Raw genomic sequence first — 13150 nt, forward strand, 5'->3', positions numbered from 1 at the left:
ACTTCCCCGGGCAGAGGACTTGGCTGTACCTTTTAGACCTTAGCGATACCGTGCGAAGACACCATGACCTCTGTCCTGTGGGGTCCCACGGCGGAGTGTGCATGGGTGAGTGTGTCAGAGCTGGGGGTGGAAGCCGGATGGAGGCAGAGGAAGAAGCAAATGAACCTGGAGAGGAGAGGAGCATCAATTAGCAGTAAAGTTCCAAGCTGCCAACGTTTCATGGCGTAGAATCACCTCCACCACCCCTAACCCTCCCCACCCACGCCCACGCTGATGCTTCCCCCAGGTTTGCTGGGTGTTCGCTCCAATCTGGGTCACCTGCATGAAAAGTAGGCACCTTCCCAGGGGAAGAGTGAGGAAAGCTCCTCCCTGATTCCCACCCCCACTTTCCATTCTGTTCCTGGGCGTGCCGTCCCCCAGGTGGAATCAGCTGACCGCCTCCTGTCCTTAGCCCTCCTGCCCTCACCTGGAGTCTTTCTCGCCACCATGGGGACCTGCAGCGGCTCAGCTGCTAAGCACTAGGTTACCTCTGGTGTTAGCTCCTGCTGTCCGAGCTGCTCAGAACTAACCCAGAGAAATCATTTGCCAAGAGGCAGTGATAAAAGTACTGAACACTCACGAGGCGCAAAGCGCAATACCGGCGTTAAAGATCCCGGTTCGAGCCCCCCGCTCCCCACCTGCAGGGGAGTCGCTTCACAGGCGGTGAAGCAGGTCTGCAGGTGTCTTTCTCTCCCCCTCTCTGTCTTCCCCTCCTCTCTCCATTTCTCTGTCCTATCCAACAACAACGATATCAATAACAAGAACAACAACAAAAAGGCAACAAAAGGGAAAATAAGTAAATATTAAAAATATGTATTCTGTTTAAAAAAAAAATACTGAATACTGCCAACACCCACGTCCAGCGGAGGAGCAGTTATAGAAACCAGACCTTCCACCTTCTGTACCCCATAATCATCCTGGGTCCATGCTCCCAGAGGGATAAAGAATAGGAAATATTCCAATGGAGGGGAGGGGATATGGAACTCTGGTGGTGGGTACTGTGTGTGGAATTGTGCCCCTCTTATCCTACGGTCTTGTCCATCATTATTAAAACAATTCTCAAAACAAACAAACAAAAAAGTACTACAGAGGCTGCGATCCCAGCGGTGGCCACTGGGGGGAGCTCCAAGGGAGGCTGCTGTTGGGCTGCAGGTGAAAGCGCCTGCCCCTCGGGTGAGCGCAGAATCCCAACCACAGTCCACGGTCAGCAAAGGGGAAGCCCACGTTTTGCTAATAACGTTTATGGAGGGAGGGCAGTGGGGTATAGACCCCCCCACACACACGCTGCTTGGGGTTGGATACTCTGAATTGTGCCTGCAGGGACTAGAAGGTGACAGGCAGAGGAAGAAGGAACCGTCCGTCACTCCCTTGCAGAACTGAAGGACTCCGAGCTGCCCACTGTGACCCGGGGAGAGAGGGAGCCAGCCTGCAGACCCCAAGCTCTGGCCCGGGGGCTGGCATTTTTAGCTCCAGATAGTCTGGGCACCAAAAAGGCTGTTCTTGGAGACACCTGCTCTGTGTGGCTCCCTGAGGCCTGTGTGCAGCCCCCTTCTGCCGGCCAGAGAGGACTTGAGAGCCACTTCAGGGGGCAGTCCCCGTCCTGGGTCCAGGTGCGCTGCGCTGGCCCAGGCTGCCTCCGGGAGCCTCGTGGGGACCTGTGCGACACCTCGTGCCCGTGATGGTCACGCTGCTGACTCACAGCCAGATAGATACCAGACCGGGACGCGTGAGGCCAGGAGATCGGTCTCCAACAGCTGCCTCGGGGAAAGGCATTTCTGTGCTTCACCTGAACCGGGGTCCAGCTGGATGTCCGCGAGCCTTTGCAGGACTCTGTCCTACGAAACCTCTGGGTTTCTCAGCGGTTGGAAAGTCTCCCAGGGGCGGAGGGTGGTGACGCACCTGGTTGAAAGCACATGTTACAATGCCAAGGACCTGGGTTCGAGCCCCCGCTTCTCACCGGCTTTGTGACTGGCGAAGCAGTGCTGCAGATGTCTCTCTCTCCTTATCACCTTCTTCCCTCTCAGTTTCTGGCTGTCTATGTCCAATAAATAAAGATAATTAAAAATAAAATAGGGGGGCAGGCGGTGGTGCACCTGGTTAAACGCACACATCACAGTGCACAAGGACCCGGGTTCAAAGCCTCTTGCCCTCACCTGCTGGGGGAAAGCGTCACGAGTGGTGAAGCAGGGCTGCAGGTGTCTCTCTGTCTCCTCCTCTCCTCTCAGTTTCTCTCTGTGTCTGTGTAATAATAAACAGGTAAATAAATAACTAAGAAAAGAAAGTCTCCCTAGTGAGCCCCAACCTGCCTTCTTCCCCTTTCGTGGCTCATTTCAGGAGTCAGAGGAGACCACCGCTGCTTGGGCAGAGCGTCCTGGAAGGGACGGGGTGAGGAGATGGGAAGGAGGCAAGACTGGCCGCAGGACACTCACGGCCACCCTGCAGGTGAGGAGCAGCCTGGTGGGCTGGGAGGAGCAGAGGGCGGGTTCAGGAGCCATGTGTGACTGTCACTCAGAGCAGACAAAGATCAAGAGGCGCCATGCTGCCCACCTGACCACTGAGGAGGGGCCCTCACTCCGCTGACGTGCAGCCGCTGACTTGCAAAGTGGGACCCTGAGGATACCCAGCAGGCAGGGCCACTTTGACGATTCAGGGAGGCACAGGAAGGACCAAAGTCTGGGCTTGGCACACGCATGAATGAAGTGCTCGGAATGGCAAGGTAACCGTTTTCTGCTGAAATGCTTTGCCCCCGGCTGCACAGCGGGGACAGACAGACGGACTCACGGACGTGGTGGAGCTGGAGTTGTAGCAGGGAGACGAGGGCCTGGGTGTGGTTGTGGCCGCAGTGGCAGACTTGCTTTAGAAATGGAGGCATGGGGAGTCAGGCGGTGGCGCAGCCGGTTAAGGGCAGGTGGCACAAAGCGCAAGGACAGACATAAGGACTCTGGTTTGAGCCCCCGGCTCCCCACCTGCAGGGGGGTCGCTTCACAGGTGGTGAAGCAGGTCTGCAGGTGTCTGTCTTTCTCTCCCCCTCTCTGTCTTCCCCTCCTCTCTCCATTTCTCTCTGTCCTGCCCAACAATGATGACATCAATAACAACAACAACAATAGTAACTACAACAACAATAAAAAATGACAAGGGCAACAAAAGGGAAAATAAATAAATAAATAAATATAAAAAAGAAAAGAAATGGAGGCATGAAGGTGGCATGGGGGTGTTGGTGGGCGGCTAGACACAGGGGTCTCGCCCTCCGGCCCTCAGGAATGCTGCTGAACCCGAGAAGGTCTCAGCTGCACAGACAGCTCTGAGCACATGCAGACTCTTATTCCTTGATGGCGCAGTGCTGAGTTGCCAGATGGTGTTGAATAAATCTGCGAGAGCAACACAGACGGAAACTTGCTTATTTACTTTCATTGTTGCCAAGTGCTCGATGCCCCGGACTGACTTTTTTAGACAGACAGACAGAGAGAGAGAGAAAGAGGAAGAAACAGATAAAAGACATGGGTCAGGGGGAGATAGCATAATGGTTATGCAAAGAGACTCTCATGCTTGAGGCTCCAAAATCCCAGGTTCAATCCCCTGCACCACCATAAGCCAGACCTGGGCAGTGCTCTGGTGAGAGAGATTGAGAGAGAGAGAGGGAGAGAGAGAGGCAGGCCATGGCACTGAGGCTCCTTCCACCTAGGTGGCGTGGATGGTGAAGCAGGTTCACTCTTCAGGTGAACTGTTTGACCAGCCCTAGATGTGAACTCTTGTCGCCAAGTGGATGTGCTCATGTTTTGTTTGCTACCAGGGTTATTGCTTGTGAAGTGACCAACCCTGCTGGTGGGGACTTGAGGGCTTGAACCCGGATCCTTAGCCGGTCCTTGCTCCCCATGCCATGTGTGCTTAACCCACTGCACTACCTACCACCTGTTGCCTTTTCTCTCCCCCTCTCTATCTCTCCTCCCCTCTCAAGAGGCTGAGATTTTTTTCCCGAAATAAAGATGTTTCTGAGGCCGGTGGTGGCGCATCTGGTTGAGGGCACGTGTTCCGAGACACAGGGACCCAGGTTCAAGCCCCCGGCCCCCACCTGCAGGGGGAAAGCTTCATGAGTGCTGAAGCAGGGCTGCAGGTGGCTCTCTGCCTGTCTCCCACTTCTCTCTCAATTTCTGGCTGTCTCTAATAAATAAACATACTGATTTTTTTTTTTAATTTAAAAAGGTCGAGAGAAAAGGCGTTTCCTGTTGTGAACACTTACAGGTTGCAAACCTCGCCATCTGCACAGCACCGAGAGCTGTCTTGGAACACGGCAAGCTCACTCATTTACTCATTTTCTTTCTCTTTTTAAAAATATTTATTTATTTATTCCCTTCTGTTGCCCTTGCTTTACTGCTGTAGTTATTATTGTTGTTACTGATGTCGTTCATTGTTGGATAGGACAGAGAGAAATGGAGAGAGGAGGGGAAGACAGAGAGGGGGAGAGAAAGATACAGACACCTGCAGACCTGCTTCACCGCCTGTGAAGCGACTCCCCTGCAGGTGGAGAGCCGGGGGCTCGAACCGCGATCCTTACAGTCCTTGCACTTTGCGCCACCTGCGCTTAACCCACCGCGCTATCGCCCGACTCCCTCATTTACTCCTTTTCATCCTGCTGACCAACCTTTTTCCCACCTCAGCGGCAGAGCTGAATACAAAGATTCTGCATGGTGCCTTGAACCGCAACCTGCAGCCCCAGGGGCATCCGAGGGAGACTGCGGCATCTCACACGCCACGCACGTCTCACTGTCAGTGCAGCAGCCCTGGGGGGAGATGGAGCCAGCTGCAGTCGAATCCAGATGTCACTCTCGGAAGGCAGGTTGGAGTGTGGGCTAGCTTTACTGTCCACTTAGACAAGGGAGCGTTGTGTCTGTTGGGAAGTTTGCTACGGCTGTGATGCAGTTCTGTGATATGACAGAGCCACAACCACAACGACCTCAGTGGTCAGGACAGTTAGGCCGTGCCAAGACCATCTTAGCACGAGTCAGTTTCTTCATCAAAGTTTTTTTTTTTTTTTGGCCTCTGGGGTTATTGCTGGAGCTCAGTGCCTGCACTATGAATCCACTGCTCCTGGAGGCCATTTTTTCTCACATTTGTTGACCTTGTTGTTGTTATTATTATTGTTATCATTACTGCCGTTGTTGAACAGGACAGATAGAAATCGAGAGAGGAGGGGAAGACAGAGAGGGGGAGAGAAAGACACCTGAAGACCTGCTTCACCGCTTGTGAAGCGACCCCCCTGCAAGTGGGGGAGCTGGTGGGGGGTCGAACCGGGATCCCTATGCCAGTGGTTGCGCTTCACACCATGTGCACTTAACCTGCTGCACTACCGTCCGGCCCCCGTTTTTTTTTTTTTTTTTTTTTTAATGATGCATCAATCAAAGTAAATCTCTTTCTGTAGGATCTATCTTAAGGATTTATTATTTATTTATTTATTACCTTTTTATTTTACTTATTATTGGATAGAGAAATTGAGAGGGGAGAGGGTGATAGAGAGGGAACGACAGAGAGACACCTGCAGTACTGCTTCACACTTGTGAAGCTTTGGCCCTCGCAGGTGGGGACCAGGCCTTGAACCTGGATCCTTGCGCACTGTAATGTGAGCACTCAGCCAGACGCGCCACCACCTGGCCCCTCCTCAGAGTAAATACCTAAGAGACTGATACCAGAAATGACTTACATTGATGCTGATTTAATTAAACTACGGTCCATTGTGACAGGAGCTGAAATATGTCCAGAGAAACTATTAGCCTTTTGGCAAGCCCCATAACTTAAAGCACGGAGAATACTGGAGAACGTCAGTAACCCATTTTAAAACAAGGCAAATGACTCCCAGTGGTTTTCAGAGGCTCTCGATAAACTGACAGATGCTACCCTTGTCTCTCAGCCGATGTTTATTGCTGTTTGTTTTATAGCCAGTGCTGAACATGCAAGGAATGAGCCCATGCCAGTGAACTCTGGGCAGATATGTCTTCAAAGAAAGTAAGGGCATACTGGTACAGTTCAGCCTTTGAATCAGAGTCTGCTGACATGTATCGATTGAGATGTGTTGGTGGGGGGAAATAATACCTTCTGGGAGCCTCAGAAGGTTTGCAGGAAACATTTGTGAAAGGGCGAGGTGCTTGAGGCTTACGATAGTTTATCATTCTATTTATGAGGAGCTACTTGGTGGGGGAGGGATATTTGGATTTGTCCTTAAGTCATTTGTGTCCAAGGTGAGTTTCTGGACTTGACAATTTCCGTTTATAAAATTTGGTAAAACACAAAGGAGAAACTGAATATTGCGACTCGCCTCCCCAATTTTCACAGAATGGTTTGACGAGTTAGCAAAGACAAAGCCACCTGTGTGACCTTTTGGGCTCAGAGTTGAGACAACTGCCATGTTTCCTCACCAGATCCCCAACTGTCATTACCAAGAACTGAATGACTGTGGAACTCAGCTTTTGCTAAAAACTTTCTAACATCCACTAATGGATTCAATCAAAATGACAAGGAGGGCCACGCGGGGTGTGTGTGTGTGTGTGTGTGTGTGTGTGTGTGTGTGTGTGTGTGTGTGTGTGTGTAGGGGGGGACTGGCTCACCGTAGAAACCTGCAGGAAAGTCATTTGGTGGTAGCTAATGTTTATATCATAAGGAGTTAAAATAAACTTATTCTGTGCTATCAAAAGCAAAGAAAAAGAGAAAGATCTGTATTCCTCTACAAGTTTTCAATGGTCATATTTTCCAGACTTAAACTACAGTTTCAGTAATATTTCTCAGACTTCAATACAGGTACAAAAGAAAAGTTTTTAAAAGTCAAAATTCATTTAACTGTAGTTCAAAGGAGCTTGTATCTAACCTTCAAGTGGAAATGATTAATCTGCAGTATAATGACATGCAAAAAAGATAAGGCATCAAGAAGATCGAACAGAATTATATAAGTGGCTTTCTTTCTGTGCAATGCTGAATACAGTCTCATGCTCTTGGGTTGCTGTTAGAATTTGGCAGCACCTCTCTGTGAATCAGCCAGCAGCAGAACTAGGCACACAGTCCACACAAGACCTTCCTCACTTCTGTCACCAGTTGTAATTTTTTTTTTTTTTTAAACCAGAGCACTGCTCAGCTCTGGCATATGGTGGTGTGTGGGGGTTGAACCTTTGGAGTCTCAGGCATGAGAGTCTCTTTGCATAACCATTATGCTATCTACCCCCGCCCCCACACACACACACCAGTTGTAATTTTGCAGAGTTTTCTAAAAACCACTCTCAGGATCACTAATTCACCGCGAGAACACACACAACTCACTGAGAACTGTTATGCTAACTGACCTTTTACTGTAGGGAAAGTCACAGATTTGATTCAGCCATGGTGGGGTGGGGGGTTGTGCAGGCCATTTGCAGATATGTTTCTTACCCGCTCCACATGGAGTCTGGGTGAGTCACTGTGTTTTTTCCAGTAATGCCAACTCAGAAAGCTCACCCAAACCACAGTGTTCAGTTATCACTGACATATGGGTGGGATGGATGGATGGATGGATGGATGGATGGATGGATAGATGGCTCACCTTGGCCCAATGCTTGCATCACATTGTCTATCTTTCTTTTTTATTTCATTTTTTATTATTCTTTATTTATTTATTGGATAGAAGCCATCAGAAATTGAAAGGGTAGGGGAGATAGAGAGGGAGAGAGACAGAGAGACACCTGCAAACTGTTTCACCACTTGCAAAGCTTTTCCCCTGTAGGTGGGGACCAGGGGCTCGTACCTAGGTCCTTGCACATTGTAACATGTGTGCTTAACCAGGTGCGCCACTGTATCAGCCCCGTCCATCTTTCTAATATGGTCAGTCCACACCTGAAATCCTATTTTAGGTCTGGGGAGAAAGCATCATGGTTCTGCAAAAGACGTTTCTGCCTGAGCCTCTGAGTTCCCAGGTTCAGTCCTCAGCACCACCATCAGCCAGAGCTCAGCAGGGCTCTGATCACAACAAAGACAATAACAACATGATCCTATTTTAGACTATCCAGTGTGACTCCAAGGTCCCCAGGAAGATCATGAGAGACCAAGACTGCCTCCTGGCAACTAAGGACAAAAATCTCTTCTGGGTCAGAATGAACTCCTTCCTCACTGCACACCACTTGTGGAAAAAAAAAGGCCAAACATTCCAAGATGAAAAATGTGGAATTTCACTGCCAGTCAGCATTAGCAGGTGAACCTTTGTTTCTACTTCAAACATCCGAGTCCAGTGTGACTGCACCCCCAGGATGACTCCTTCCCTTGGCCAGTGATGATAACCCTGGAGGGAAGGAAGGAGGGAGAGGTTGAGGGAGAGATTCCTTGCATTGCAGAGGATTGGCCTTATTCCTGGGTCCTGTGCCTGCCAAGGTGACAGCCCCACTATCCAGGTGAGCTATCCTGCCGGCTCCTCATCCAGCGCTCTTGCGTTTACCTCCTGGTCTGCAAAGGACGGCGCATTGACTATGTACTCCTTTCTAGAAAAAGCTGGCCTGTGTCCAACATAATATCCACCTTGTAATCCGGCCACAGTGGTCAGTTTGGTGAGTCAACTTGAAAGACTGTGCAAGGTGCCTATTTAATCAGACACCCAGAAGGAGTTGGGCTGTAGCGCATCTGGTTAAGCGCAGTTGGCACAAAGCGCAAGGACCGGCATGAGGATCCCAGTTCGATCGCCTGGCGCCCCACCTGCAGGGGAGTCGCTTCACAGGCGGTGAAGCAGATCTGCAGGTGTCTGTCTTTCTCTCCCCCTCTCTTGTCTTCCCCTCCTCTCTCCATTTCTCTCTGTCCTATCCAACAATGATGACATAAATAAAAACAAGGGCAACAAAAAGGAAATAAAATAAATATTAAATACAAAATTAAAATTAAGTTAAAAAAAATCAGACACCCAGCTAAGTTTTGCTGCAAGGAATATCCTAGACTCTGTCAAGCAACTGACTTTGCATCAAGGAGCTTCTACTCAGTAATATGAGCGCTCTTTATCCACTCAGTTTAAAGGCCTCAACTGAGCTATCCTTTTAAATATATATTATTGGATAGAGACAGAGAATTTGAGAGTGGAGGGGAAAACAGGGAGAGAGACAGAGAGACGCCTGCCGCCCTGCTTCACCACTCGTGAAGCTTTTCCCCTGCAGGTGGGGACCGGGGGCTTGAACCCAGGTCCTTGCACACTGGGATGTGTGCACTTAACCAGGTGCGCCACCGCCTGGCCCCTCAACTCAGCTTTCCTTGGCAAAGAAGAGATCCCTCCTGCGGACAGAATCTTCTGCCGCCCAGCACTCTTGCGTTTACCTCCTGGTCTGCAAAGGACGGTGCATTGACTATGTACTCCTTTCTAGAAAAAGCTGGCCTGTGTAGTCACTAGGCTCAAGGCTTCTGGAACCTGAGAGGTTCTGGCCTGGGCTTCCCGCTGACCAGCCAGGAGTCTGCAGGCTCCCAGTCAGCCTCGCAGACTCACGGCCCCAAGACCTGGAAAGCAGCAACTCTCACTGTCTGTTTCCCTGCCCGTCCGTCCACCTGTCTGGTCTCTATAGCTTCCTGGGGCTGCTGCTCCCGTGGAGCCCCGGCTGCCCCACCTACCCTCTTGAAAAGACACTGTTCAACTACTGATGCTGGGCAGGCGGAGCGGGAAACACTTTGGGAAAAGTGAAATGAGCGCTCAGGCACGTCTGCCTGCCAGCTGTGCTGTGGCCTCATCTGTCTTACTGGCTCAGGAGTTATGGCAGAGAAAGGAAGGGGGATCAAAGACTCTGCAGGGGTGTCTCCATTCCTGCAGCTCAGCTCGGAGTTCTGTGCGCCGGCTAGGCTAGGGTGCCCCGGCCCCTCCCCACACTGTGGGTGACTCCTCTGCTGTGTGTCTTCACAGCCCGCTTGTCCTGTGCTTTATCCCGCGCTGGCCCCGCCCTGAAAAGATGAAAACCAGGAAAGGACCTCGCTCGCCCTCCAGGTGGGTGTGCACTGTCCACACGGTCCCCCCCACACACACACACACCTCCACGCCTTCTGGCCTCTTCTGTCAGCTCAGCGCATGGAGCAGGTGGGCACTGGGGTCTCCTGACAGGAGAAGATGGAAGCTGAGAGACAGGAGGGGGAGATAGCGTAAGGCATACAAAGAAACTGTCTTGCCCGAGGCTATGAGCTCTCAGGTTTGATCCCCAGCACCACCATAAGCCAGAGCTGAGCAGGGCTCTGGTTTAAAAAAAAAAAAATTAAAAGAAAAAGAAGAAGATTAAAGGGATGAAACAGTAAGGGCCAGCTGCACAGCTGGTGAGCACCAGAGCCTGGATTGGAACCCACCTCTGACCTCAAAGCTCATTCTTAGGGCTGGGGGCTCTGCTCAGTCACTAGGCTCAAGGCCTCTGGAACTTCCTTCCTGCTGTTGGCCCTGGGCACCCCTGGTACCTGCTGGGCCTCTGCCCACTTGTCTGGGGAAAGGGAGGGGACACGCTGGGGATGGCCCCAAGCTCTGAGAGGTGCGGGTGTGGGTGGGGCTTTCACCAGCCAGCCTTCCAGTGAGCCCCAAGGATGGGGGGAGAGGCAAGAGCGGGGAGCCCCAGGGAGGGCGGGCCAGAGAGGGAGTTTGCAAAGAGGAAGGAAGTGGGGAGCAGAGCCACCCCCTGGTCGCTTCTCCACAGGAGCTCCCTGCGCACTGCCGGCCCAGCCATGGCCCCCTGGCGTAAAACTGACAAAGAGCAGCAAGGAGTGGGTAGGTGCGGGCAGGGGTGCGAGGCTGGGAGCAGGTGGTGGGTGGAGGGTGGCTAGGGGGGCTGCACACAGAGAGATGCCGCCTCCCAGGGCGGGCGCCGAGGCTCCCGGCCCCTGCAGCACCCACAGGGAAGAGCAGGCAGGGGCCGAGAAGGTGGGTACCCGACCTCCAGGTGTACGTGGGGGACCCTCTCCAGACGTGAGGGGGGCAGAGCGCCTTCATGCCCCCCCACCCTTGTGCAGTGACACCTGGCCTACCCCTGCTGCATGAGATAACCCCAGCGATGGTGTCCAGAGGGCGATGCTGGCTTGGGGCATGGGACTGGGCCTTAGGGTCCTTCTCTGGGTCTGCTGAGCCTGGGGGCCGTGAGGGCTAGGTGGGGCTGCCCCCAGGTTCAGTGGGGAGCCAGCCCCATCGCAGTCAGTGTCTCAGCTCCCAGCAGCCTCTGCTGCAAGCTCAGTGGCGGAAGTGGTGGGGGAGGGCGGCCTCAGGTGCTGGGAGTCTGTCTGCTCCCGCCAACCACCGTGGTGCAGTTGCTGTAGGCTTGCTGCCGTTCTTCAGACTCAAGTGTGACTTCTGAAAGTGACTCTGGACACCGGCCCCAGCCAGGAGGTGTCTCAGGCCAAACTCCCAGAGGGGCAGATATGGGGTCCCTGAGCCCCTGGCGGAGAACCCGGCCCCACCCAAGGGAGCGCCACCCTTCCACCCTTCCTGGGCCCACAGGCACCCTACCCTGTTTTAAGATGAATGGTCCCCAGTAGAGAACAAGGCGAGGAGTGGGTCTCAGCTTCTCCATCTTTAAGGTGGGTGTCTGAACGAGAGAGACTCAGTGGAGACCACTCTAACCCCAGGGTTTCTCTAACTGCCTCCTCCCGGAGGGGAGAGTGGAAACACCTGTGCTTAGAGGGGAGGCAGCACTGAAGACAGCAGTTAATGCCCCAGCCAAGCTGAGGCCACGGCCTGCAGGCTGCAGTTGGCAGGCCCAAGCCCACAGACTTTTCTGCTGTGCAGAGCGGGGAATCATGGAGGGATTCTTAGCGGGGTAGGAGCATGTCCGCGGTGGGGGCAGGGGTTGGTGATGGACAGCAGAGCAGAGCTGCCTGGGCCAGTACTGGGGTGCAGGGGCTGGTGATGGACAGCAGAGCAGAGCTGCCTGGGCCAGTACTGGGGTGCAGGGGGCAGGGGCTGGTGATGGACAGCAAAGCAGAGCTGCCTGGGCCAGTACTGGGGTGCAGGGGGCAGGGGCTGGTGATGGACAGCAGAGCAGTGCTGCCTGGGCCAGTACTGGGGTGCAGGGGGCAGGGGCTGGTGATGGACAGCAGAACAGAGCTGCCTGGGCCAGTACTGGGGTGCAGGGGCAGGGGCTGGTGTTGGACAGCAGAGCAGAGCTGCCTGAGCCAGTACTGGGGTGCAGGGGCTGGTGATGGACAGCAGAGCAGAGCTGCCTGGGCCAGTACTGGGGTGCAGGGGCTGGTGATGGACAGCAGAGCAGAGCTGCCTGGGCCAGTACTGGGGTGCAGGGGGCAGGGGCTGGTGTTGGACAGCAGAGCAGAGCTGCCTGAGCCAGTACTGGGGTGCAGGGGCTGGTGATGAACAGCAGAGCAGAGCTGCCTGGGCCAGTATTGGGGTGCAGGGGCTGGTGATGGACAGCAGAGCAGAGCTGCCTGGGCCAGTACTGGGGTGCAGGGGGCAGGGGCTGGTGATGGACAGCAGAGCAGAGCTGCCTGGGCCAGTACTGGGGTGCAGGGGCTGGTGATGGACAGCAGAGCAGAGCTGCCTGGGCCAGTACTGGGGTGCAGGGGCTGGTGATGGACAGCAGAGCAGAGCTGCCTGGGCCAGTATTGGGGTGCAGGGGCTGGTGATGGACAGCAGAGCAGAGCTGCCTGGGCCAGTACTGGGGTGCAGGGGGCAGGGGCTGGTGATGGACAGCAGAGCAGAGCTGCCTGGGTCAGTACTGGGGTGCAGGGGCTGGTGATGGACAGCAGAGCAGAGCTGCCTGGGCCAGTACTGGGGTGCAGGGGCTGGTGATGGACAGCAGAGCAGAGCTGCCTGGGCCAGTACTGGGGTGCAGGGGGCAGGGGCTGGTGATGGACAGCAGAGCAGAGCTGCCTGGGCCAGTACTGGGGTGCAGGGGGCAGGGGCTGGTGATGGACAGCAAAGCAGAGCTGCCTGGGCCAGTACTGGGGTGCAGGGGGCAGGGGCTGGTGATGGACAGCAGAGCAGAGCTGCCTGGGCCAGTACTGGGGTGCAGGGGGCAGGGGCTGGTGATGGACAGCAGAGCAGAGCTGCCTGGGCCAGTACTGGGGTGCAGGGGGCAGGGGCTGGTGATGGACAGAAGAACAGAGCTGCCTGGGCCAGTACTGGGGTGCAGGGGGCTAAGGCAGCTAGCAGCAG

The 13150-nt window shown here is 53.9% G+C and overlaps 1 protein-coding gene across 1 annotated transcript in view; it reads left to right on the forward strand.

Moving 5' to 3' along the window:
• Window positions 1–10654: 10654 nt before the first annotated feature.
• The window catches only part of DOCK2 (dedicator of cytokinesis 2), a 352493-nt gene continuing 349997 nt past the window's right edge, over window positions 10655–13150 (forward strand). The window contains exon 1 of the mRNA XM_060197015.1: window positions 10655–10756. Within this exon, the coding sequence (XP_060052998.1) occupies window positions 10714–10756 (43 nt within the window). The 5' untranslated portion in view covers window positions 10655–10713. The remainder of the gene's footprint in view (window positions 10757–13150) is intronic.

Source organism: Erinaceus europaeus, chromosome 9, assembly GCF_950295315.1.
Source record: "Erinaceus europaeus chromosome 9, mEriEur2.1, whole genome shotgun sequence".
Taxonomy (NCBI): domain Eukaryota; kingdom Metazoa; phylum Chordata; class Mammalia; order Eulipotyphla; family Erinaceidae; genus Erinaceus; species Erinaceus europaeus.